The following is a 27,775-nucleotide window of genomic DNA, read 5'->3' as shown; positions in this document are numbered from 1 at the left end:
TGTGCTACAGGAAATGACAAACAGGATGATCCCAGTAAAACCTGGAAAGACTAATGAACATGGATGTATAGTGAAGTTAGCTGAGCTGGGAGGACATTGTGCATAGTGACAGCAGTATTGTTCAATGAGCAATTGTGAGTGACTTAACTACTCTCAGCAATGCAATGATCCAAGACAATCCCAAGGAACTAATGAGGAAGCTTACTATGCACCCCCATAGAAAGAACTGATAAAAAGAACACTTGTGGATTGTACATATATAACCTGGTTGCGATCTTGTGGAGGGGAGAGAAGAGGGAGGGAGAAAAATTTGGAACTCTAAATCTTATGAAAATGAATGTTGAAAACTACCCTTACATGTAACTGGAAAGTAAAATAAATGTTTGTTGCTGAAAAAAAAAATGAGTAGCATGAAGTGGCAGAATCGGGGTACAGGAGTGAGAGGAAGCATTTTTTGCCTTAGCTCCCTAGCACACATTTTCTACAACAACCTAGAAAATAAACTAGACCAAATTCTGAACAAGAAATTGAAGAGAAAGTCACAGTGAGTTATTTTTCCAGCCCAAGGAAGCTTAGGAAGATAGGCTGAAAGGGTTGCTAACACTAGGGCAGAGGCTGGCCAAGAACACGCAGGCAGCAGCAGTAAAGAACATTCCAATATCCAGGGACCAAAAGGGATCCAAGACAGATCACCAGTACAGGAACCTTGAGAGCAGAAAGAGAACCCAGGGGATCCTTAAACTAGTGCTGGGAGTAAGAACAAGAGCCATCTGGCAGCTTTGTGGCCCATTACTCATTTCCAGGTCACAGACCCAGGACAGAGAGGAGTGGTTGCAAGGGAACAGGGCCCTTGTTGAATATTAAGCACTGAACAAATTCCAGAAACTTGGCTGTCTAGCTTTGAGCCCAGGAGCAAAGCAGTGACTCAGTTCTAACCTTTAGCCCTGCACATAAACCTGCAGTGGAATGGAATTATCAGGGCAGGAGACCTGGACCAAAGGGGAGCAAGTAGTTCAGTCACTCTGAACCTGCAGAACCTCCCAGTAGACTAAGAGTAACTGAGGTCAGCAGCAGTCTGTGGAAACTCAGTCTTTAATAAGCCAGTGGACCCAATTTGCAGAGCTCAGACCAGAAGGGCAATGAACTCTCCTTAGATCACACCACTTTGGGAGAACTGAAAACTAGGCCCTAAAACTGGGTTCTGAAATCAGCAGAAGGACAGATGCTCAGGCCAGACATCACTCCTCTCTACCACCCCAAGTGAACAGAGTCAAACACTAACATAAAGTCCAAAGTCAAGAAGTCAGCTGGAAGAATGAGCAAACAAAAAAGAGCCCTATCATAAAGAACTACTATGGTAACAGGGAAGCTTAAAACTTAAAACACTGTGTATTATATAACACTGAAGTCAGCAATGACTTAAAAACATCTACAAGCAAAGACAAATAGATTTGGATGCAAGCCCAACAAGAATTCTTAGAAGAGTAAAGAAGGAGCTATTTAAAAAAAAAAGATTTAAAAAGAGAATTAACAGTTTGATAAAAGAGGCACAAAACTTTAATGAAGAAAATAAATTCCTAAAAATTAAATTAACCAAATGGAGGAAGTTAATGACTCCAAAAGACATCAAGAAATAATAAAGTAGGGGCGGCTAGGTGGCACAGTAGATAAAACACCAGCCCTGAAGTCAGGAGTACCTGAGTTCAAATCCAGCCTCAGACACTTAACATTTACTAGCTGTGTGACCTTGGGCAAGTAACTTAACCCCAATTGCCTAATAAAAAAAAATTAAAAAAAAAAAGAAATAATAAAGTAAAAAAAACTGAAAAAATAGAAGAAAATGTGAAATCCCAGCAAAAACAACTGACCTAGAAAAAAAGATCAAGGAGAAAAAAATGGAAGGATTATCTTAAACCCATGAACAAGAGTAACATAACTTGTCTTAATATGTAAATATAAATGGTATTTCTCTTAGTAAGAAATGAAGGAGTAAGTCAAAGAATCAAAACTAGATCTTCTAAAAATTACATTCTGATAGCTAATATGCCACATGTCAAGAATGTGAGCCCATTCTTGTGAGAGTTTACATTGTGTACTTCAGACTGATTCTGGAAGGCTTAAATTATTATAGTATGATTTTGGTTTAAGCAAATATAAATTTAAAAAATCTTTTGTGTATGATTTCATGAAGGGATGTAAATAACTGACATTTAATATAGCACTTTAAAGTTTGCCAAGTACTTTACACACATTATCTCATACATTACTTAAAACTACCCACTGATGTCAGTACTTAGGCATTATACCCATTGTAGAGATGAAGAAAGTAAGGCTTAAGAGAATTTGAATGATATGCCCATAGTCACACAGCTAATAAATGTCAGAGGCAGTATTTGGATCTAGTTCTTCCTGACAAAAAATTCATTGCTGCTGGGTGCCACACTACTTTTACTGTTCAAAGAGTGTCCATCATGAAATTGACTAAAGGAGTTCGTACATTATTAATATTCTTTTGGGGGGGGACCGGGCAATGAGGGCTAAGTGACTTCCCCAGGGTCATACAGCTAGAAAGTGTCATGTGCCTGAGGCTGGATTTGAACTCAGGTCCTCCTGGATCCAGGGATGGTGCTTTATCTACTGCACCACCTAGCTGCCCCCATTATTAATATTCTAAGGCTTATGAATAGAAAATCCAACTTTGTTAGCACCAACAGTTAATTTTTCTGGCAGCTTCTGACTACATTTGTTGTAAATATTTAAAACCAAAACCCCATAAATTACTTTTAAAAAAATACTTAATTGGATCTTCCTTCATGTTTTCCTTGTGGTAAATGAAGTAATTGTGCAACTTTGACTTCTCTAAATTGGACAGAAATCTCCCTTTAACTGTGGGTGATCCTCAAGGCTCTGTCCTGTGCTTGCCTTCTCATTCTATACAGTTTCATTTGTTAATCTCATCATCTCCAATGGTTTCAGCTAACCCTTCTGTGTAGATGTCTCTCAGATATACATGTCTAGTCTCACACATTTCCAACTGCCTTTTCATCATTTCAAACTGGAAATCCTGTAGACATGTGAAACTCATCATGTCCAAAACTGAATTATATCTTCCTCCCCAATCCCTCTGTTCTTCCTATACTTTCCCTGTTATTATCTATTTATTTATTTTGGGGGGGGGTGTTTGCAGGGCAGTGGGGGTTAAGTGACTTGCCCAGGGTCACACAGCTAGTAAGTGTCAAGTGTCTGAGGCCGGATTTGAACTCAGGTACTCCTGAATCCAGGGCCTGTGCTTTATCCACTTCGCCACCTAGCCGCCTCTTTCCCTGTTATTATCAAGGGTATCACCATCCTCCTGCTCATCCCGACTCACAACCTAGGTGTCACCTTTTTTTTTTTTTTAGGTGTCACCCTTTACTCCTCACTTTCACCCTCCATATCCAATCAGTAGTCAAGGCATGTTGATTTTACCTTTGTAACACCCCCCATATATGCATCCTTTTCTCATCTGACACTGCAACCACCATAATTAGGTCCCTCCTGATTTCATTACTGATGTCCCTGCCTCGAGTGTCTCCTTGTTGGAAAGTCTAGTAGTAGTCACATGTTAGGAACTACCATCAAGAACTAACATTATTGGGATGATAAGTTAATTGATTGCCTTCTGCCAAATAAAATGAATACATAGGAATCTTTAAAAGTAGTAGGGGTTTTTTTTGTTTTTAGGCAATTGGGGTTAAGTGACTTGCCCAGGGTTACACAGCTAGTAAGTGTTAAGTGTCTGAGGCTGGATTTGAACTCAGGTCCTCCTGACTCCAGGGCCAATGCTCTATACACTGTGCCACCTAGCTGCCCCCAAAAGTAGGAGTTTCTTAGTCCACTTCTATTTGACCTAGCCTTAATCATTGAATGGGTGTTGCCTCAAGCAAAATGACCTGGGAAAAACTTTAGCTCAAAAAGGCCAAGGTCTCCCACTATATTCCAGGGGCGTTGCCACTCATCTTGCCACTGGACCCAGATAGTTCTGGAGGAGAGAGTAAGGCTTGTGACTTTGCACATCCCTGCCTCACTTAAATCCAATTCACTTGCAAGTCATGCCATGACCTTCCCGATGTCATGGTGTTCTTTGAGAATGAAGGTCAAACAACAACCACAATCTATTGGACCTAAAATATTAGACTTTAATTTGTATTCATCTAAGCTAAGTTGGGAAGAATTTTCACTTTCATTTTCTTAGGCTTATGTAAAATAAACAGTCATAGCTTGAATTTTTATAGCTATGATACGATTTGAGTTGGATTTGAGTTGGATTCTCTGCCCAATCCCACCACCTTGACTTGATACCCTTATCCAGTTTGTAACTCGTTTGACTTCAAGAAAAAACTGATCCAAACAAGCAACCTGGCTAGATTAAACAATCTTCTGGACCAAATAAAACCTTCATCCCTAAATATCAGAGCCAGATATCTGTCATATGTAATGATGATACCTACATTGACCTGCATGCAGTGATCATGTGATATGCAAAAATAGCCTCCTCAAGTGTTGTTGTCTGTGTTAGTATTCCAAAGAGAAGAGATGAAGTTTGGGCGAGGGAAGTATACTGCAAAGATTATTGAAGCAAGCTTAAGGCTTTTACTTGTCAATAATTACTTTCTCTTTATTGTAGATACTTGAATCATAAAGAACTAGAATAGAGTTCTTCATTTTAGATGTACATTTTTTTTTGAAGAATCAAGACAAAAAGGCATTGCTAGTTTTACTGATGATTGTTGTTATGTAGAGGAAGCACAGTGGGACTTGGATTCCTTAAGCAGCAAGCTCACTCCACTTCTTTCTGTGTCTGTTCATGTCTGAATTGAGATGGTCAATCTCTAATCTCCATCTTGGAGATTTTGAGCGCTTTAAGTAATGAAAGCAAGTGAACACATAATAATAATTCACATTCATATAGCAATTTAAATTTTACAAAGCACTTCGTTCATAGCATACCTCTGAGTTAGGTAATACAGGCATTCTTCATTTTGCAGATTAGGAAACTGAGGCCCAGAAGTTACCAATATTAATTGGTTAATTAACATTAATTAGTTAAGATCATATTTTACCAGGGCAGCTAGGTGGCACAGTGGATAGAGCACCAGCCCTGGAGTCAGGAGGACCTGAGTTCAAATTCGGCCTCAGACACTTAACACTTACTAGCTGTGTGACCCTGAGCAAGTCACTTAACCCCAATTGCCTCACTTAAAAAAAAATCATATCTTACCACTTCATTGCTTCACAATTAAAAGGACCCTGGTTTTAATCTTGGATCTGCCATTTACTTTCTGTGAGTTAGAAAAAGTTGTTTGACTTTTTTTCAACTTAGGTTTCTTATTTTGTAAAGAAGGAGCTTGGATTAGATGACCTTTGGGTACTTCTAGCTCCAAGTCAATGTGATCCATGAAAATCCCCAAATCTAAATTTAGAAAAAAGATACTTTTTTGGGGTAATTCTCTGATTTACCCACAAGGATCTTTTAAATACAATTTCCATTAGTATAATTATGTTGGCTTATTGATTATTGGCTTGACAAAAAGGCTCACAGACTGTAGAAATTTAAATTAGTTTCTGCCAGTTGAGGATGGATCAGAGTTAAGCACAGAAATGTCAATGAAGAGATCATGATGAGATTTATACAAAACTTTATTAGGAACATTTCCACTAGGTAAAAAGGTATAATGTACTCAATTGTCCCAGCTGTTGCTGAACCAACATTTGTAAACCATTGGAATCTAGTAACATAATGCCATTGCTGCAAAGAACCTTAAAGATCATCTAGTCTAATCCCTTCATTTTACAGATTAAAAATTGGTCCAGAAAATGAAAGTGACTTTCCTAGGTGTCTGGCAAAATCCTGACTTCTAGCCCAATTCTTTGTACCATAACAGATTGCATTGCTGTTTATGTTGAATATAGATATGGAAGATCTTGTAGAAATGCTTAAAAAATAATTGTTTATCAGTGCTTCATAAATAATTGATTGTGCCCTTTAGTTTTAGGATTTGTTGCTATTGTGTATTTTTAGTTTTAGTTCTCTTTTTAAAACGCTTTTAACCTATTTAACCTATTCAACTTCTGTTGAATACTGCTTCACCACTCCAAAGAAAAAGTAACTTCTGTTTCCTATATAAATCGTTCTCTAAACTTCTTCCCTTTTCCCTCCCCTTCCCTTGTAATGTATACCAAAGCTTCTTAAACTGTGGGTCACCACCCCATTGGGGTCTCATAACTGAATGTGGGGGTCATGAAAAATGTGGCAACAGTAAAAGGTTCTGTATAAGTATTTTATATACTTATATACTCTGCCAAAAAGGGTTGGGAGTGGAAAAAGTTTAAGAAGCCCTGATGTATACCACTGACTTTTCCTAAACACTGTAAGTATGAAGGTCCAGTTTTGTGGGAAACCATTTCATCTGTCTCCAGAGATTATTTGAGCATAATCTGGCTGCTTGAGGTGGGAGTGAAGAATTGGCTTTCCAAATTGTTTTTGCCTGCCAGCTCGTCCCTCTTGTGCAATAATAAACATCACTAGTTAAATTCATGGAGTGCAACCCGGTTATTCTTAGTTGGCTATGGAAAACCAACTATTTCCAATAGTGGGGAGGAAATCAATTTAAATAAGAAAACATTTCCATTGATGTGACTTCAAACTCTTTTTGGAGCCGGAAGGGAGACAAAAGAATATAAATGTGTAATTTGGAGAAATAATGGGAAAAGGCATATTGGCAAGTTAATGTAAGGGGGAATGGTGTATAATCTGATAATGAACAAGCAATGAATGCAAATGTACAGTTCTGAGAGGTGCCCTGTTCCAGTTAAAGACCTCCTATATGAAGTTTGTTGTATTTTTTTAATCTCTTGTATTATCAGTAAATATTCAAGTGCCTGCTATTTGCATAATTCCAGAGGCATGTTTTTAAAGTGATTGTTTGACATAATGCATACTGATACAGGAAGGACCTAACTACTGGCTTCAGCTTTATGGTTGTTATTTTGGATACTCAACTAAAACTTCAGATTACTGTCTTTTATAATATAAGAAGTTAGTTACTTTAGGTTTCTGTTTAATGAATGCCCTCTAGTATTTTATTCATTAATTTTCATTCCATTTAAACTTTCACCCTATTGAACTTTCTTAGCCATACATTTTTTATTTGTTTGTTTATTTATTCATTCATTCATTCATTTATTTATTTTTATGGGGCAATGAGGGTTGTGACTTGCCCCGGGTCACACAGCTAGTAAGTGTTAAGTGTCTGAGGCCAGATTTGAACTCTCCTGATTTGAGTCCTCCTGACTCCAGGGCCGGTGCTTTATCCACTGCACCACCTAGCTGCCCCAGCCATACATTTTAAAAGTTTTTTTCTGCAATTATAGCTCCTAAATATGTTTTTAATATATTCTCCCTAACTAATCCTAAAACACTTTCTTGTCAAAGCTCTTTGTAAACCTTTAAAAGTTGTATATACAAAACTGAAGGTGCCCCAGGAGCTCATTGAGTCGAAGTTTTCATGGTCAGACTTGCTGTCTATAAAAATCATTTTGAAAGCTGAGTGAAGGGTGGATTGTAATGGGGAGAGACCTGGGGCAGGGAAACCAGTTAGAAAGCTATTGCAGTAGGGGGCAGCTAGGTGGCAGAGGTGGACCTGAGTTCAAATTCAGACTCAGACACTTGACACTTCCTAGCTGTGTGACCCTGGGCAAGTCACTTAACCCTCATTGCCCTGCCCCCCAAAAAAGAAAGAAAGAAAGATAGATAGATAGATAGATAGATAGATAGATAGATAGATAGATAGATAGATAGATATTGCAGTAATGCAGAGATCCTGAAGTGAGGTGGTGGCTATATACGAGAGATGTTGTTAAGGTAGAAATGACAAAATCCATGGATTGAATATGTGGAGTAAGTGAAAGGAGTTAAGGATGACAGGGAGGTTTTGAGCCTAGTTGACTGGGGAGATGGTGTTGTCCTAAACAACAAGGAAATTTGGAAAGAGGAGGTGGTCTTGGAAGGGGAAGATAATTTTGGGGATACACAAAAATAATTTGGAGATGTATAACTGCAGCTCAGCACAATTACACTCAGCACAGTCTGGCAACCATCTGCATAGAGATGAAAACCCATAGGAGCTGATGAGATCAGCAAAATTAATTATGACAAAAATATGACTACTTTACTCTGCATTTTAGGCACAAGTCTGCCAGAAACAATCTTGATTCATTAAACGTTAATCTACATTAAAGCATTGATCTGCTTGAGAAAGATGCCCTTGAACATGACATAAGACAATTATGAATAGTAACATAGGAATCCTGAACAACTGAAAGGTCACACACAATATACAAATACGATTTTGAGTTAACATTCTATTCTATCAAATAAAATTATAGTCACTTAATCTAAAACCACTCAATTTCTTCTCTGACCACTCCCCCTCCTCTGATCAATACTGTAATCCCTTCAAAATGGGGAAAGGGTTATTGACTTTTGTGAGTCATAACTCTTAATCCCTACAGGGGTTGGAGGAGGCAATGATTTTAACTGGACCCCAGAGACTTTCCTTTTTCTAAATTTGGGTTATACCTTGAATCTATTTTCCCAGACCTCAGCTTTTGTTCTTGTTCTGTAACACACTTTCCTAAAGAGAAATCCGGAAAGAGTCTCAAACTAAAAAAATAGTTCTTGATATTTTCATTTGAATGGGAAAATGTTTAGTATGCTTCCATAGATAGTATAGTGGGAAAAGAGAAGGAATCCAGGACAGACATAGCCTTGGAAAATTCTCAGGGCAAGAAGACTTGATGTATTGAAGAGCCCACAGAGGAAATTGGGAAGGGGCTGTGGGACAGATAGAAGGGAGTAACAGAGGAGAGCAGCGTCATGAAAACCTAAAGGGAACTCCCATGTCAAGTCAGTTGCCAAGTCGTGTCAGTTCTACTTCCACAACATGTCATTTCCATCCCCTTCTCTCCACTCACACTGCAACCACCCTAGTTTAGGCTCCTATCATTTCTCACTTGTCCTGTTACAATATCATCTTCCTTGTCTACCTCTAATTTCTCTCCAACTTTTCAGTCTCCTTTTCTCAGCATTTTCTGTTGTTGTTGTTGTTGTTGTTGTCATCTGACTCTTCATGATCCCATTTGGGGTTTTCTTGGCAAAGATACTGGAGTGGTTTGCCATTTCCTTCTCTACCTCATTTTCCAAGTGAGAAAACTTGAGGCAAACAGGGTTAAATGACTTGCCTAGGGTCACACAGCTACTAAGTGTTTAAGGTCAGATTTGAACTGAGGAAGATTTGATTTATCTTCCTGACTCCAGGCCCAGCTCTATATCCACTGAGTCACCTAGCTGTCACATACCTGATCAGGTGTTAAATCTCATCAGTTCTGTTTGTCACACCTCTCCCCTTCTCTCTATTCATAAAACTACCATCCCATCTAGTTTAGCCCCTCATCACCTAAAAGTAGCTTCTTAAATTGCCTCTCTTCCCTAAATCTCCCACCATTATAATCCATTCACTACAAGGTAAAGTGTGTGTGTATGTGTGCACATATTTTGTCTTACCAGCAGAATGTAGTTCTATTTCATTTATTTTTTTGTATCACTGCCACATAGCACAGTGACTGGCACTTAGGTGTTTAATAAGTGCTTGTTGGCTGTATTGTATCCTATATATAATGAGTACATGATAATTTTTTGTTATATTTTTTCTACTTTTTCATTTTTAATTAATGGAATGAAACTAGCATTTCCATAACATAATACAATAAAAAAGATGCTTATACATGAAACTGCAAATCTGTGCACAACTTGCTATTCCTTTCAAATATATAATAAAATTATAATATAAATTTTTTTTTCCTCCCTCCCTCCCTCCCCTAGAGATGGCTACCATTAGATGCAAATAGGGTAGGGGGTGTGTGTGTATGTGTGTGTGTATGTGTGTAAAATTGTTCAATACATACTTCTATTTATCAGTTTTTTTTCTGCATACAGGTAGCATCTTTCTTCATATGTTCTTTATAGTTAATTTGGGTATTTATAATAGAGTAACTTATTTCCTCAAAGTCATTGTTAGAACAATGTTGCTTGTATGCAGTGTTCTCTTGATTCTGCTTATTTTACTCTTTCGTGCAAGTCTTTACCTATTTTTCTAAAATCATTGAGCTCATCATTTCTTACATTATTCCATCATATCACATACCACAACTTGTTCTGTCGTTCCCCAATTGATGAGCATTCCTGCAATTTCCAGTTCTTTACCAACACAAAAAGAGATGCTATAAACCTTCTTCCTTTTTCCCTAATCATCTTTGGAAATAGACCAAGTAGTGGTATTTCTGGGTCAAAGGGTATAAGTATTTTAATAACTCTTTGGGCATAATTCCAGATTGCTCTCCCAAATGGCTGGATCATTTCACGATTCCACCACCAATAAATTAGTGTCCCAACTTTTCCACATCCTCTCCCATATTTGTCACTTTCCCCTTCTATCATATTAGCCAATCTGGTAGTTGTAAAATGATATCTCAAGGTTGTTTTAGTCTGCATTTCTCTTATCAGTGATGAAGAACATTTTTAATGTGACTATAAATTGTTTTGATTTCTTCATTGGAAAACTGCCTGTTCATATTCTTTGACCATTTATCAGTTGGAGAATGACACATATTCTTCTGTATTTGACAAAGTTCTTTATGTATTTTAGATATAAGCCTATTATCTGATAAACAGTCTATAAAAATTTTCCCCTGATTTTCTGCTTTTCTTCTAATCTTGACTGCATTCATTTTATTTGCACAAACGGGGGGGGGGCCCCCGAGGCGAGGCAATGAGGGTTAAGTGACTTGCCCAGGGTCTGTCAAGTGTCTGAGGCTGAATTTGAACTCAGGTCCTCCTGAATCCAGGGCCAGTGCTTTATCCACCGCACCACCTAGATGCCCCCCCAAGCCCTTTTTAATTTAATGTAGTTGACATAATCCATTTTACACCTAATTTTACTCTCTTGTTTATTCATAAATTGTTTATCCATTAGTCTGATAAGTAATATGTTTCATGTTATTCTAATTTTCTTGTAAAATCTATCTTTTATATCTAGGTAATGTATCCATTTTGATCTTATCTTGGTAAATAGTGTGAGATATTTGGTCCAGGCCTAGTTTGGTCCATACTGTTTTTCCAACAATTTTTACCAAATAATGAATTCTTTTCCCAAAATCTTAAATCTTTTAAATTTGTCAAATATAAGATTATTATGTTTATTTGAAGCTGTAAATTGTCTACTGTATTCCATTGATTTACCTTTCCATTTCTTAGCCAGTATCAGGGAGTTTTATTAAGATCTGATACTGCTAAACCTCCTTCCTTTATACTTTTTTCATTGTTTCCTTTGATATTCTTGACTTTTTGTTTTTTCAAATGAATTTTGTTATTTTTTTCTAATTCAATAAAATAATTTTTTTGTAATTTGGTTGGGATAAAATTGTCACTTTTTATTATATTGGCCCTTCTTACTCATGAACAATTAATATCTCTGCAGTTACTTAAATGTGATTTTATTTGTATAAAAAGGGTTTTTTAGATTTTTTTTTTAGTGAGGCAATTGGGATTAAGTGACTTGCCCAGGGTCACACAGCTAGTAAGTGTTAAGTGTCTGAGGCCAGATTTGAACTCAAGTACTCCAGGGCCAGTGTTCTATCCACTGTGCCATCTAGCTGCCCCCTAGAATTTTTTTAATAAAGTTCTTGGGTTTGTTTTGGCGTATGTATTTCCAGGTATTTTATACTATCTAGAATTATTTTAAATATGCGTGTATGTTGTTTTGAAATCAGATAAATTTAGCATTTTAAAGCTCTCAGTTAAGTAAATCAGGTGTTATTACCTGCATTTTACAGAAAACTGAGATTCAGAGATTTAAGTGATTTGCCCAGGATCACACAGCTAACCTGTCAGAATTGGGATCCAGTTCTTTGAGATCCAAGCTACTTCTTATCTGCCTAAAAAGTTATAAAACCTAGGGGGCAGCTAGGTGTTGCATTGGATAAAGCACCAGCCCTATATTCAGGAGGACCTGAGTTCAAATTCGGCCTCAGACACTTGATACTTACTAGCTATATGATCTTGGGCAAGTCACTTAGTCCTCACTGCCTCCCTCACCAGAAAGAAAAAAAGTTACAAAATCTGAATCTACATTTTTGCTAAATCTTTACTTTTTATGTGTCATTTATAGGACAGGACAAATACAGGCAAATAATAGTTCAAGTGAAAAATATGTCAGGATATTAGTCGACTAGTCAGTAAACATTTATTTAGTGCTTACTATGTACCAAGCACTGTGCTAAATGCTGGGTTGCAAAGAAAGGCAAAAGACAGTTGCTGCCCTGAAGAAGTACACAAAATTATTATGTTGCTTGCCTTCTCAATGGGTTGGGGAGGAATGGGGCCTGGAGGGAGGGGGAAAATTAGGGACTAAAAAATTTAAGGAAAGTGAAAAATAAAAAATAAACTGGAGGGTGTAAATTTTTTTTAGTTTCCTCTTTATCATTTATCCTGTGTATATCTTGTTTGTTTCTGTGTGATTGTTTCCATGCTGTTCCTCCTGTTAGACCCTGGGCTCCCTGAGAGTGGGCACTTAATAACTGTTTATTGGCTTTGGCAGCCATCCTCTAGGATAGGTAGTATAATAAAGAACTAGTATCCCCATTTTACAGGTGGAAAAACTGAGGTTCATTGAGATATAAGCATTTTTACAGAAGAAGCAAGATTTGAACCCAACTCTCTCTGAGTCTCTAGTTCAATATTTTGTTGCCTGACCTTTTTATCTTTCACAATATTTCTTTGCTGAATGAATAAATGAATGATCCCTTATTAAGCAGCCTGATGCCTTTCTTTGTCTCTGTTTCTGTGTCTCTCTCTCTCCCTTCCCCTCTTGTTCTTTCTTGTCTCTCTCCCCTCCCCTTTTCCCTTTCTCTATTCCCTCCCTCCACCCCACTGCCCCAGCTCTCTCTTGCTCCATCCCCCTAATCAGTTTTAGTCCTGCTGCAAGTCAAAACTGGGAATTCAAATGTGTACCCTTACAACCCAGGCCCATCACATAAGTGGCAGTACCATGGAAATAATCAAAAAAGCCCTTAGTTTTATCTTAAGCTTTTACATTGCTAGTTTTTGGCTTGGACAATGGAAGGGCTAAAATATATTTATAAATAGGTGTATGGAAAGTGGTCAGGCTGATGTATCTTCATGGGAGAGGAGCTGGTAGTACTTCTGTCCAACATGTTCCCAAGACACTGAGCACTGCTACAGCTACTATAGGCAAGGAAGCCATCTGGATTTTTTTTTTTAGTGAGGCAATTGGGGTTAAGTGACTTGTCCAGGGTCACACAGCTACTGTTAAGTGTCTGAGGCCAGATTTGAACTCAGGTACTCCTGAATCCAGGGCCGGTGCTTTTTCCACTTTTTACACCTAGCTGCCCCAAGCCATCTGGATTTAACTTTTATTTTCATGCGATTTAAAATGAAGACAGCATGATAGAGGACCAAAGTATTAATACCTTGTTTTCTTTTCTCTTTTATTCAGGCTGGAGTGAAAGGGACATTGGGAAGATTGGTAGGCATTTTTGAGGTAAGTTAGTTAAATCTTTTAACTTCTTCCAAATTTTTGAGCAATTAATATGAACACTCCAGTAGCTTGGGTAACCTTTAAAAGTTTTATTAGTGTGACGAAAAAGTCTGGCAGAAATTAGGTTTAGATTAAAACCTCATATCCTATACCAAAATAAACTCTAAATGAATACATGACTTAGATATAAAAAGTTAGATCATAAAGAAATTAGAAGATCAAGGAAGAAGGTACTTTTTTGGATGGGAAGAGTTCATGACCAAACACAGGGTAAAGAGGATCACAGGAAATAAAATGGACAATTATGATTACATAATATCTAAAAGGTTTTGGACAAACAAACCAATGCAGCTAACATTAAAAGGGAAAAGAGGTAATTGGGGGGGAAAATCTTTGTAGTAAGTTTCTCTGATAAAGGTCTCATTTCTGAGATTATAATTTACTGGGGAGAGGGATCATTATACAGGTAAGTATTAATACATGAGCATTAGAGGAGAAAGAGAGACCACTAATGACTAAAGAGATCAGGTAAGTCTTTCTGATAGAAGATGGTCCCTGAGCTGAGCCTTGAAAAAAGTTGAGGATCCCAAGAGGCAAAAATGAGCAGGAAGTTCATTGGAGGCAGGTGAGACAGCCTGTGCAGAGACACAAAGTAGGGAAATGATACTCCAGTTTGGGGAGTAAAGTAGCAGATAGGCCAGTTTGAGAGACCATGCATCCCAGAGCCAATAAAAGCACAGAATAATAGAATCTCACAGTTGGAAAGAGACTTGGGGCCATGCCTGAACAATAACTAAGTCTTCACCTATCTTTTGCTTGAAGACCTCTAATGATCTGGGCATCCCTCTACTTTCCAAGGTGTAGTCCCTTCCACAGCCTTTAACTGAGATCTGCACAATGTCCAGTAATCATCCTAAGCATAGCCCGCCTTTCCTTAATGATGAAGAAGGTGTTGAGGTGACTATTTGGTGAAGCTGGCCCAGAAAGAACAAGAAGTAAGAAAACAGAACTGAGTGATAAAGTCTGTAAGGAAAATAGCCTCTGATGCACCCTCCTGATCCACTGTCTCTGATCATTTTGGCATTGATCTCATTATCCTAGCCTGGTATGTCATCTGACTGAATTTATATAGTGCTTTCAGGAGGTTTTTCGGTGGTAGTCATGGAGAAGTATGGGTGGAGGGGGAATGGGACCTTTATGCCCAAGGTATTGTAGCCAAATGACCTTGTTTGGTGAAACCTATTCTAAATAGATTCTATGATTTTTAAGAAAATAAGAAAGTAAAAGAAGAATCCTCCTGTTCAAGTACCCTTAACAGAGGCACATAAGTTTGCTTTATATTACCAGCTGTCTGATAGATGTTCACTTTTTCTTTCTTCTTCAGAACCAGGAAAGGAAGCACAGAACCTATGTCTTTGTGCTTATTGTCACAGAAGTGCTGGAAGACTGGGAGGACTCAGTTAACATTGGTAATTGATCCAGACTGTTGAGTGTCCAGAGATGATGCTCTAAGTAGCACCTCACCAGGTGCTCCTTGTACTCTTACCTTAGTAGCTGTTATATCACAGAAGGATCATGAATTATTTGTAGGAAAAAATGGGAAAGTCATTAAAAAGAAAGGAGGAGAAGGGAGGAAACCCATAAATCTTTGAACTTGAGAGGGTGAGAATTTTAGAATTTATTTTAAATAAGCTAAAATTCGCTCTCATTTTCCCTCATATCTCCTCAGAGCCTGTCAGTGGAAAACAGGAGGGTATATTGAATTTATTTCTAAAATCAAATTTTTTCTGAAAGGAAGAAAAAAACTACCTGACTCAGTCATTAACATTTGTATTGTTCAACTTGTGCCAAACTGTCCTTATTTCTTTAGAAAACAAAACTAGGTATTACCATGTTTTTCGTTGTGGCCCTTTTAGAATCATAAGATCATACATCTGGTGTTGGAAGGGATCCCAGAGGCCATCTAGTCCACTCCTGTCATTTTGGAAGTGAAAAAAACAGACCTACAAGGTTAAGTGACTTGGCTAAGGTCATACAGAAGTAGTACCAGAATAAGGATTTGAGTTCCATTTCTCTGACTGCTCCAAATCCAGAGCTTTTTATGAAAGAGTTACTTAATAGTCTTAGACTGATTCAGTGACTTCCTGTTTTATTCATTCCAGCCTTTCTTGTGGGGCAGGCTCTCTCCAAAAGAGCTGTTTGATCTTTTGTAAATTGATATTGGAAGTCCTTTTTACAAAGTCAGAATTCTGGGGGCAGTTAGGTGGTGAAGTGGATAAAGCATCAGCCCTGGATTCAGGAGGACCTGAGTTCAAAATGGCCTCAGACACTTGACACTTACTAGCTGTATGACCCTGGGCAAGTCACTTAACCCTCATTGCCACAAAAAATAATAATAATAAATAACAAAATCAGAATTCTGTGGGTGAGCAGGTAACAAGGGTTATTGATTTAATGTCACACCACTGGAAACAGACATATATTCAAGTGGAAGTGCCATCAGCAAAGCATTGTCGGTTTTTCTGTTTAAATCATATTTGTATAATTTCACCATAGGCTATCCCCTTGCCAAAAACACTGCCAAACTATTTGCTGTGCCCAAAAGATGACCAAATAATGAACTAGAATTGCCAGTGGAATAGAGATAGGACTGGACTTGTGATTTCACTGGTACAGAGAGTTCTTGGATGAGGAAACTCATTTTACCAAATCAGGTCAACACTTTCTCTGCAACTTAGCGTCTGGTAGAGTTAGCTGGGGCACTTGAGCAATTAATTGACTGAGGTCAGGGAGCCACTATCTTACAGAAGTAGGACTTGAACACAGGACTTCCTGAGTTGAGGCCTGCTCTCTATCCATGATGCCATACTACTTCTCAGAACAAATATACGAATAAATATATGAGTAAAGTGCCAGTGTTGCTATACTTAAAATTTTTTTTTTAATGAACAATCTATTTTCTCTCACTCCCATCATACCTCTAATTTAAAAAAAGAAGAACCCAAAACCTTTTGTTAATAATAAATACATGTCTTACTCTACACCTGAGTCCCTCCCCTCTCAGGCTGCATGCTGCACCATTAGTCCTCTGGACTCGTGGTTTGTCTTTACCACCTTGTTGTAGCAATGGTTCTCTTGATTCTTCTATCCCTTTTGCTCAGCATCAGTTCATACAAGTCTTTGTTGTCCTGTATGGCAACAGGATTTGTGATATGGGTACTATTCATGAGCCATAATATCACAATGTCATTAGTTTTACTTCTGACTTGAAGTAATAATACAGTCTTAGTGTTATAATATTTAAATAATTGTTTTTTAATTACTTTTATTGCAATTTTTTTTTCTGTCACCTCCTTCCCAGTGTATGAAATGAGATTTTTGTTTGTTCGTTTGCTGGTTTGTTTTGCTGACACCCCCCCCCTTTTTTTTGTTCTTTGGTATAATTTGTTATATCTTTTTTGGGGGGAGGGGTGAGACAATTGGGGTTAAGTGACTTGCCCAGGGTCACACAGCTAGTAAGTGTCAAGGGTCTGAGGCCGGATTTGATCCCAGGTCCTCCTGAATCCAGGGCCGGTGCTCTATCCACTGCGCCACCTAGCTGCCCCTAATTTGTTATATCTTAAAGAAAACAGACATCTCTTTATTCGCATTAAATTAAAAGAAATTTGTTGGGAGTCTTTTTGCTTTTTGTTTTATAGTGGCAGGAACAGTCAGGGTGGGCCATCTGTCTGTGGGGTCTCTTATCCTGCCAAAGTGCTTTGATGCTAAACTCTTCCTCTGCAGACTAGCTATCAGATAAGGAGCTTTTCCTTGCTTCCCTAACACTCCTATCCCTCTTTCTACCCCCCCAACAGGAAGGAAAAGGGATTGGTTTAAAATAGAAGATGCCATAAAAGTGCTGCAGAATCACAAACCCGTGCAGGCCTCATACTTTGAAACCTTGAGGCAAGGCTGCCTGGCAAACAACGGCACCGTGGTTATGGGCACTACATACTCGGTTACCAGTCAGAGCTCAGTGCCAGACATTAGATGACTGAAGACATCTTCCCAAGAAGAACAGAAATCAGAAAATAGACTAAAATCTGGATCTCTCCCTCTCCCTGATTCTTCTCTTTTTCCCCTCTCTTCACATGCCTCCTCCTTCAAACAAGACATGAGCAGCAGCCTGAAACAGAGGAATTGTTCTTTGATAATGTTGCTGTTTGGTATTAAGTGGAGCTTTTTTTCTTTTTCTAAAAAATCCTCTTTTGGCGGCTAAGGGTGGGGTGGGTATGTATTTTGTAAAGTATATTTTGTGCATGATGTGTCCTTTCCCTTAGTACCACCTCTACCCTCTGAAGAGAGACGGGCAGCTTCTCCTCTGCTTTGCACTCTGAAGTGTTCCTATGTGTCCATTTCCCATCCTGGCCAGACATTTTCCTCTTTTTTAAACTAAAAGATACTAATGCAAGGCCATCTTTTAACAGGAATCTGTCCTGCAATGTGCTGTTCAGACCTGCAGTTTGGTCATGTTCAGCACACAGTGCATTTATATACACATTATATATTGACATATAATATGTAAATAAATGATTGTAGAAGGACACATTTAAGAGTCTAATTTTACAGAGTTTCTTTCACTTGCAAATGCTTCAGAAGAGGAGAAGAGAGTTTAAGTAACCTGCTTAGTAGAGTTAATCTTCATTTTTTTTGACAGTCCTAGGCCAGTTTGCCTGTTTATTCTTCAACTTTCTCACCTTTAGTCATTTGTTATGATGACCTGGGTGAGGAAAGAGTTGGACAACCTTCAGACTGCCCTTGGTGCTCACAAGCTTCTGTCATCTAAGTTGGCATTGCTACTCTGTCCGAAGAAAACGTGAAGAACTCTTTACTTCTTTTACTTACCCAGGCAGGAGGAACAAGTAGCCCCAGTCTAGATCCAGTGAAAGACTGATAGAATTGAATCTCAACCTGCCCTGGTAACAATGGAGATTTGAACTAGAGCTCTTGGGATTAAAATCTCTAAAGAACTGGAATAGCCAACGCCAATTCTATCCTGCCAGTTTGAAGTTCTTTCCATAGCTCTACTTGTAATTGATGATCTCTCTTTCTTTTTGTCCATATGCCTTATCGTGCTGAACTGGATATCGTATTTGTGCTAAAGCATCTGACTGTGCTTCCCCATTGTAGCCCGCACGTGTTCCTCCTCTTCTTTGCTAGGGCAACTGTAGTGTGTCCCCAAAAAGAAGCACGTGAGGGGAAAATCCATGTGCTCACTATTGTGTTTTTGGCATAGCAGCACTTATAATTTTACCATGGAGCATGCTCAGAATATTGAATTGTCTCCTGCTGTGTGGATATGAAAGGTACAACTTCTACCCAGAAGTACTAGTGTAGATAGATGACTCTTAATCATTTATTAGAATAGCTACATAATGTATTGGCACACTTTAAACTCTTTTGCTGGTTTATTGATGTTTCATACTGTCTTTATTTGCCAACTGTGTTGTTTAGTTGGGAAATAAAAAGGAATGGTTGTGAGTTTGGGGGATGGGCGGGGGCAGGGCATTAGTTAATCCCTGGCTTGGGACAGGAGGTTGTTGCTAGGTTCTCAGTAGCATCTCCTTTGTCAAAACATAGCCAAGATGTGAAATTAAATCTGCAGTACTCTTTTATTTAATAATTCTAATAAATACTTAGACTTTCAAAAAGGTTTTTTTCTTCCCTCCCACTAAAAGAGGAACAAGTAAGTCTGGTAGACCTTTCAATTTAGTGTCAGACTCTGGAGAAAGAAGATAGCTGGTTTTAGAAGCTTTGAAGATCACAGCAAAGCTAAGCTTTGAACTACAGGCCAAAAAGCAGTACTAGCATTTTTGTCAGAATACAGTAATCCCATACTAATAAAGTAGTTTTATATTCATGATTCAGGATTCCCAGTGGTTGGAAACAGAGCATTACACTTTGATTCTAAATGTTGAACTCAGTTCTCCATGTGACCATTTAAAAATGAACATATTATCTCTTTCGAAGAAGCCCATCTCCTACTTTTTTTTTTTTTTTTGGCGGGGCAATGAGGGTTAAGTGACTTGCTTGGTCACACAGCTAGTAAGTGTCAAGTGTCTGAGTCTAGATTTGAACTCAAGTCCTCCTGAATCCAGGGCCAGTGCTTTATCCACTGTACCACCTAGCTACGCCCCCCCACCCCCATCTCCTACTTTAAAGCACTCCAAGGTCCTGCCCAAAAAAGCCAAGGAAAACAAAATCAAACCAAGTCATCCAAGATCTAAGTGACATCCCAGGAACACAGCCAACTACTGCTGTCTTCCGGATCAGTGCTGTCTTTGCTCTATAGATTTGCTGTTTTGAAAATGATGTGCAGGAAAACAGCTGGTACTCCTGAAAGAGCCACTGAAGTTTTGATATCAATAGCATGCAGACCTTAAAAAAAAAAAAAAAGGCTTGTTTAACAACATTTTGAAAATTTTGTTACTGGGCTGCTAAATTCAAAATGGAAGGGCAGAATATTGTTAATGACTGCTGATGGCTTTTCTGTTTGGGTCAGGAAAACCAGTTATGCCAAGGAAGTATTTTAATGTGTCATGAATCAATGTTATTAATGCCCTTAGCTGGAGGGACTTATTGATAGACTCAACTAAAAATGGAAGCTTTGTCCAATACCCCTATTTAAAATTAGTGCATTATTGCACCATATTTCCAATGAATGAAGGTTTTGTTTTTCCTTTCTGTATCACAAATTCCATTCCTGTCTTTTCTAGTATGTATTAGAGATGTCTTGTGATAGAATAGTGGATTGATTTGATAGATGGATGCATTGACCTTTAACTTCCATAGTCCCATTTCCCCAAAGAAAACAAGAAACAAAAAGGTGCGTACATATATGCAAACCATTCACATATATTGAAAAACATACCCTTTTGATTTTGCTCATATTTTAGGAGCCATGTACATTTTATCTATTAGTGAATACCCACTACAAAAGAGTAGACATGGTTGGCTCTTTTTTTTTTTTCTTTTAAAAATTTTTTTAAATTTATGTTCCCTTTTTTCCCTTAAAAGGTTTATAAAGATTGCAGCCATTTGGTAAAACTTCTGATTGGGTCATAGGCTGCATTCATTGGGTGCCAGTAGGACTATCCTACCTTTCTTGGAGAGAAAAAAGAGAGAGGGAGTGTGTGTGAGTGAGTGAGTGAGTGATAGGTCTAACATGAAAGTATAGTCATTGAATTCACTTTTCCAAAGCCTGCAAATACCCTGGTGTCCGAAAGGTTCACTTATTGTGGCCCTGTGAAGTCAGGGTTAACTGAAATGGATCGAAGGGAGAAACAGTATAAACTTGAGACACATCAGTTTTTCTAAGATGACACATCGTTTCAGAAGAGTTGCTCTGCACTATTTCTGAAGTCATGTCACATGGGCTGCACAGCCCAGCAATAGAATTTTGCTCTCTGTGGTCTTGATTCTCAACCCCAAGTACGGGGCTAGAAAACACCTTGGTGGAAGGAGCATGAATATAAGGTACTTGAGAGGTATGTTGCAGGAGCTTTGCTATCCTGTTTCTACACAGTCAAGTTTCTCTGTAGTGAAGAAAAGTTTTCTCTTTTCATTTTAGAAGTTGGTTAGTAGCCCATGCTAGAATCTTACTCCACAGAAAAAAAAAATATTTTGGTCTTTGTGATTTATAAGGAAGGGGGGGAAAGTTATGGAATGGAGACTTTCTTCCTCTGCTTTCCATCCTCTGGGTAAAGTAGTTGCTCAAGGCTTCTTTCTATGTTCTTAAATAAAGGGCCATGAATATGCACCTTTTAGACCCTAGTATGAGTTCTGCTTTCTGTACTGAAAAATTGATGTGTCTCTAGAGGTCTGAATAAGTTTCCCCCCACTTCCTTTTCCTTTAAATTAGTTATTCTGAGCCATGTTTACTTTTTCAATTAATAAAGACTTCACAACCATAATGTGCTCCTTACCTAGCACTATGGTATTCCAATACTTCTCTAGTGTTCTTGAAGCCTGAACTGAGAATATACTTAGTATGTGCAATAGAAAATGTAGTGATTTACATAGTAACAATTTTTCTCTGTATGTGCACGTGTGTGTTTGTCAGGGGAGAGGGCTGAAGACATAGAGATGTGGTATAATCGGTAATGTCCTTTGGTTTGGATTCCATCTGCTTTTCAGAAAATAACCTGCATCAAGAAAATAAGCTGGAGTACAGGATAATTAACTCAAGCCAGCTGTATTTGGGGAATCTAGCTGTGAAGTAATTTTTTTTCCCCAAGATAACAGAAATCAAGTATTTTTTTTTTTTTTGCAAGGCACTGTGGGTTAAGTGACTTGCCCAGTGTCACACAGCTAGTAAGTGTCAAGTGTCTGAGGGCAGATTTGAACTTAGGTCCTCCTGAATCCAGGGCCGGTGCTTTATCCACTGCGCCACCTAGCTGCCCCCAGAAATCAAGTATTTTGATATAGTCTCCCCCCATTCCTCACCTCTCTCCCTCCCCTCTTTTTTTAATCTCTAAAAAAGGCAAGGGACTGCTTGCAGTTCACATAGTTTTGTTACACTGTCTAACCACATTGACATTCTGTTAATGTAAACCACACAGGAAATCAGGCTTGCCCCAGAGAAGCATGTGAGACTTGGAAATTGTGAAAGGGAATATCTTCCAAAGTTGGGCTCTTGTGCTCTCAGATGAGCAGCAAGCATATGGACTGAGCTTCATAATGTATATGTGAAAGAACAGCTTATTTCAATGTGTGGTAATGGAGAAGAAATCCAAGGAAAAATATGGGTCTTGTTTGGCAGTGCTGACCTTGAAATTAGAAGCTCTTGGAATCCAGAGAGGCCTCTGAATGTGTTCCCTTTTTCTGGGTGCCCCTTCTCACACATCACCAAAAATGGGAGGATACTCTGGAATTGGGGAAAAAAATTGAGAGAATGCTGAATATGATGCATGTGTGTACTGTATTTAGATGAGAAAAAAACTGTTGCTAGGTTATTTCTATCAAGTTCCAGTTGGTAGAATCAGATCTTTCATTTCCTTCTGGAGACTGACAGCTTTTAATTCTATCTAATTGGACTTTCAGTGGTGCTTATTCAATGTTTTCACAAAGGTTCACCATTTTCTTTAGCCCAGGACCTTCCTGGAGATGTTAGGAACTTGGACGTTTCACATCTGGCAAAATCATGTGTTTCCCATCGAGAAGGACCAAATGCAAAACATTAATTGATTCTATCCAACTTTAAAGAAAAACCTTAGAAACTTTAGGGCCATTTCATTGGAAGCTCAACCTCTATTGCAGATAACCATTTAGTTTTAAGGTTGGGGGCTACCATTGATAGCATTAATTTGATTAGGGTTTCTGAAAAATGGCATTATTGGCATGGGGCAGGGTGGAGTGACTGATCAATAATTCTAACTCAGAAATCCACTAATTGATACTGGAGGGGATTATGCTAAAAAGAAAATTTTTTATTTAAAAAAAAGATACCATAAGTTACCTGTATGATGAAATTCCTAGGCTACTGTCTATCAGTAATCAGATCTTAGATTTTTTTTTCTCTGATTGTTTTCAACTTTATGCTTTAATTAGCTTTAAATACAAAAGAGTAAGGTAGCTATGATTTCATTTTGCTAAGCTTTCCAAATATCCTTTTTTTTTTTTTTGAGGTGGATGGGGTTAAGTGACTTGCCCAAGATCACACAGCTAGTAAGTGTCAAGTATCTGAGGCCAGATTTGAACTCAGGTCCTCCTGACTCCAGGGCCGGTGCTCTATCCACTGTGCCACCCAGCTGCCCCCAAATATCCTTTTAATACACTAATCACATCAAATGCAGAAAGAAAACTATCCATTAAAAACAACAACAAAATCTTTGGTTGGGGAGCAAAAATATCAGCACAAACTATCTAATGTGCTGATTAGCCATGACATTTATTCTGTTCAGAACAATACTTGAGTATAGCTAAGCACTTATCTAGGTGTTGAATTCCAGACTAGTTGATCTGATCATAATCTCTGTATGTGCACCTAGAGCCAAGAATGTTTATCACAGCTTAATAGTTTAACATGTACTCAAAGGATCATTTATTTGCCAGGTGTGTTTCTGGCAACAATTAAAGAAGAATTGGGCCAGGAAGGAAGAATATTTTGAGTCTCTACAAAAACTTCTGGAATTTCTTTAAAGAGAACTAGTACGGGGACCTCAAACCACACTGTTTTATGAAGTCTCTGTTACTCCTGGAACTCAAGATATGGTGACTTAACAATTTATCCAGTGACATTGTCCATAAACTTACACTGGAAATAATCCCCTTGAGAATCTTCCTGAGCAAAGTAGCTTAGAGCAACTTTGCCTTAATTGAAAATGTTTGCCTAACAGGTCGAGTACTGAAAGGCTTTCTTTTGCAGGAGGTGTTGACTGAGGTCCATGTAGTCCTGTCCAACTCGGTATCCTACAACAGAGCTCTTTTAACTGTATTCTCATCGCTGAGTTGTGTGTTTACTTTCTGTTCAAAAGTAGAAAGCTGATTTTTCTCTGTATCCTGGGTGCCCCAGGAATGTACAGTATTAAGTGTGCTACATTTTATGGAAACCTTTGCTTAACATGAGTGATTGGGGTGGGGGTGGGGGGTTGGGGGACAAACAGTTGGGGTTGGTTTGGGATAGGGGACAGCAATTTAAGTCTTTCAGGACTAAAAAAATCTATGTTACCATAGGAACTAAAATTAAATTGAACCATTCTTAGAAGATCCTTAGCAAAGAGCAGAGACTTGAAGCAAAAATTAGATCTGTGCTTCTGAAGCCCTGAGGAAAATGCAAATTGAGATCAAGTTATCTTGTCATTGGGCAAGAAGCTAGTGTTCTCCCTGAGCTGGTACATGAATGACAAGGCCAAAGAAGGGATGAGCAGCTGTCAGTTGGGAGAGAGAATCCAACTTTTCTGCCTTGCTCCACATATCAGATGGAGCCTCTTTTGCACAAAGGGTTTATCAAGATGACTATTCCTCTCAGGTCTAAAGTTTAATGTGAGAGCTTGCTTTTCCTGCTCCACTCATAGACAGAAAAGGCCATGTTGTCTTGGTCTGTGGAGTTTTAAATCTTCAGAATTTATGTAAATGTGTTATGCTACACTATGCTTAATATAAAAGGTTAGTTACAGCCCCAGTAGACTGTAGTAACTGCATGGGATTATGTCATTTATTAGTAGAGAAGGGAATTGAAACCCATTTAAAATGGAAAGGATTTGAATGTAGCTTTGTAAAGAAATATATAAAGTCCATTCTACATGGTCTGAAAATTTCACAGCTGGTTTGTAAAGATCCGGACCCTCGAATGTGTATTTGATGGGCCTAATTTCTGGGAGATTTGCTTGTTAAGGTTTGCTTTCTCTAAAGTGGGAGTATTCATAGGCTCTTTTCAGCTGGTTGAGTTGAACTCCTAAGGTTATCACGGTTAGCATGTCTTTAGAAAAAGATGTCCTAGCTGTGTGTATCAGATTGTCTTTTGTTTGAGGAAGTGACTGAGAGTATTTGAGGATGTTAGGAACTGTTTTAAAACAAAAGTGAAGTGTGTTAAGCAAGAATCTCACATACTCATGTGTATCTGAGCTGTAAAAGTGGCAACAAATGAGTATCTTCATGTGTTGCAATTGCCAGCCAATCCTTTATTTCCAGCACATTGTCTTCTGTCACCAATTGGTGGCCTTTTGTAAAGGACAAGCATGAAGTATTGAAAGCCAAAAGTCAAGCTGCATGGGTTTTACCAGTAATGTGTGTTCTCTCCAAACAGGTTGCTGTCTCTGGAGTACTTTCTCTGCAGTAGAATACTTGTCACTGTGGGTGATACAAGTTGTCACTTACAGTATAACACTAGTTTTTTTTTAGTTTTTTTAAAAGTGAATTTAGAAATGCCAATCCCACTTTCCTCCATTGCAGCATTCCCTGTGAAATGACCCAATATAAAAGCTATATGTTTCCTTCTTAGACAAATATAAACAAATGTTTCCAGGAGATCTCAAGTTGAGGCAAAGAAGCAAAATGTATTGAATCTGGTTTTTTCCCCCCATAAGGGCAAAAAAAAAAAAAAAAAGCCCTTCCATGATCCTTTCTCTGTCTATCCCCATATTAACAATGGGATAATATGTACCAAAACCAGCCAAAATCAAGTGATTCCAAAACCAAATTTCAGAACCCAAGGCTTCCTCATCCAGAAACCAGCCCTCAAAGATTTGAAGCTGGTAACAGAGCCAATATCTTAGGACTTTGTTGTTCATCTCAGGCCAGGGGGGAAAAAAGGCTTTGGCATTCTAATGCATTGCCCATGACACATTTTGGGACAAGAGGCGTATCCCACTTCTGGTCTTGGGACATATCCAGCTATCCTCAGGGCCAGAGAATGCAAACACCTCTTTGCTGGGGTTGTGTGTTTTGCATCTGTGAAAAGAACAGCTTAAAATTTATAGTCTCAATTACCTTGAAAGAGGGACATTGAACAAGTGATCCTAAAGGAGAGCTCATTGGACTGTGGAAGCAGAGGAACAACTGTAGGACTCATCAGGGGCCAAAGGATTATGTTCCCTCCACCTCATGCTTTTTATTACTGATTCTGGTTATTGAAATGTTGTGGTTTAAACTTTTTCATTTTCTCCCATCCCTCCCCGTGCACACTTTCCCAAAATAACCTTCATAACTTGTAAGTTAGGTAAGCTTTCTGGGGGGTCCATTTCTCTTAGCTTGTCCTCCATTTATGGCATTTTAACATAGAGTTCCTAAGGAAGATGATTTAATCTCCCTCCTGGAATGGGAACAATTCTGAAGCCTGTAATATGGATGTGGAAGAAAATTACAGGTTTTTCTTTTTCTTTTTTTCTTTTTTCAAGGTTTTTTCAGGCTTCATTCCTCTTCTTCCTGTCCTCTTTCCCCCCTCTCCTAGGCTTGTCCTTTGCTGGCAGTATTTGGGTTCAATCCAAGGTGTAGAGAAATAGGGATGAATAAGAAAGATCATGACAGTTTCAAGCTGTGAATAGTACGTACACAAATACACATACACACACACACACACACACACACACACACACCTTTTCTGCGTAAGATGAGGTAGGCATGTTTAATAATCTTTTCATAGTCTCAGCAATAAAAAGTAAAACCATCCCTCTCATCTGTGGTCTAGATAAAGCTTTGATGCCGCCACTAAAAGTCTCCCACCCATATTTTTTTTTAAATCCTGATATTAATATGTCTGAGTGTGCAGTTCCTTTATATGTTAATCAATTTCCTTCAATTTGAGTTTTGTGTGAGGGAAAGGCATTGGAATTTGTAGGTTGTAATTTCGTGCCAACAAATAAACACTGGTATTTCACATACACTTCTGCCTGGTGTCCTCATTTCTTACCAGCAGTTCTCCAGTTCCTCATAGTTATTTGTCCCTGCTATTGTCTTGAATGGTCCCCTAGCAGTTGGACCAACAGAAAAGTACTACTGTGCAAACTCTGCTTTTCAGTAACTCAAACCAGGAAAGGGTCTTGTTGCTGCTAGACAGCCAGTTTGGTCAGGATGAGTGGTCCGCCGAGAAGAGAAGCCACAAAGCACCTAACTATAAGTAGAGTTCAAAAAGGAAGGAGCATGAGGTCCAGAGTAACTGGAGGTGGTTTTGTGAAGAAGGTGGGTCTTAGAAGATGAGTTATGTTTAGATAATGGTTAGATAAAAGGGAGGAAAGCAAGACAAATGGTCAAAAACAGGAAATGAACAAAAAGTCAGGGAGTTGAATATGGGTATTTGTGAGAGAGTAGAAGAACAGAGTACTTGAGAAGGTGTGCAAGACAAGATTGGATCATTAAGGTGGGGATGCAATTGTGTTGGATCTTAAAAATCAAGAGGCCTTTAGACAATGCTAAGAATGAAGGTTTTGAACATGACATGGCATTCATGGAGCTGCTATTTAAGGTGATTTATCTAACAAAGAGGATGGAACAGGGAGCCCAACTAGAAGATTTCCAAGTCTTCAGGTTTTTTTTTTCCCCTCATGAAAATTGACCTTCCCAAATTTGCACAACAAAGTAGTGGTGGATGTGGAACCTGAACTCAGGTCTGACTCAACTTCACTCCTTCCATTAAGTCCTGTAAG

The 27,775-nt window shown here is 38.5% G+C and overlaps 1 protein-coding gene across 1 annotated transcript in view; it reads left to right on the top strand.

Annotated features, from left to right (window-relative positions):
* The window catches only part of NUDT3 (nudix hydrolase 3), a 92,212-nt gene extending 65,197 nt beyond the window's left edge, over positions 1 to 27,015 (top strand). Inside the window, exons 3-5 of the mRNA XM_044002187.1 lie at positions 13,614 to 13,658; positions 15,040 to 15,124; positions 17,510 to 27,015. Coding sequence (XP_043858122.1) covers positions 13,614 to 13,658; positions 15,040 to 15,124; positions 17,510 to 17,688 — 309 coding nt within the window. The 3' untranslated portion in view covers positions 17,689 to 27,015. The remainder of the gene's footprint in view (positions 1 to 13,613; positions 13,659 to 15,039; positions 15,125 to 17,509) is intronic.
* Positions 27,016 to 27,775: the final 760 nt, after the last annotated feature.

Source organism: Dromiciops gliroides, chromosome 4 (assembly GCF_019393635.1).
Source record: "Dromiciops gliroides isolate mDroGli1 chromosome 4, mDroGli1.pri, whole genome shotgun sequence".
Classification (NCBI taxonomy): domain Eukaryota; kingdom Metazoa; phylum Chordata; class Mammalia; order Microbiotheria; family Microbiotheriidae; genus Dromiciops; species Dromiciops gliroides.
This window is presented reverse-complemented; position numbering and strand designations above follow the sequence as displayed.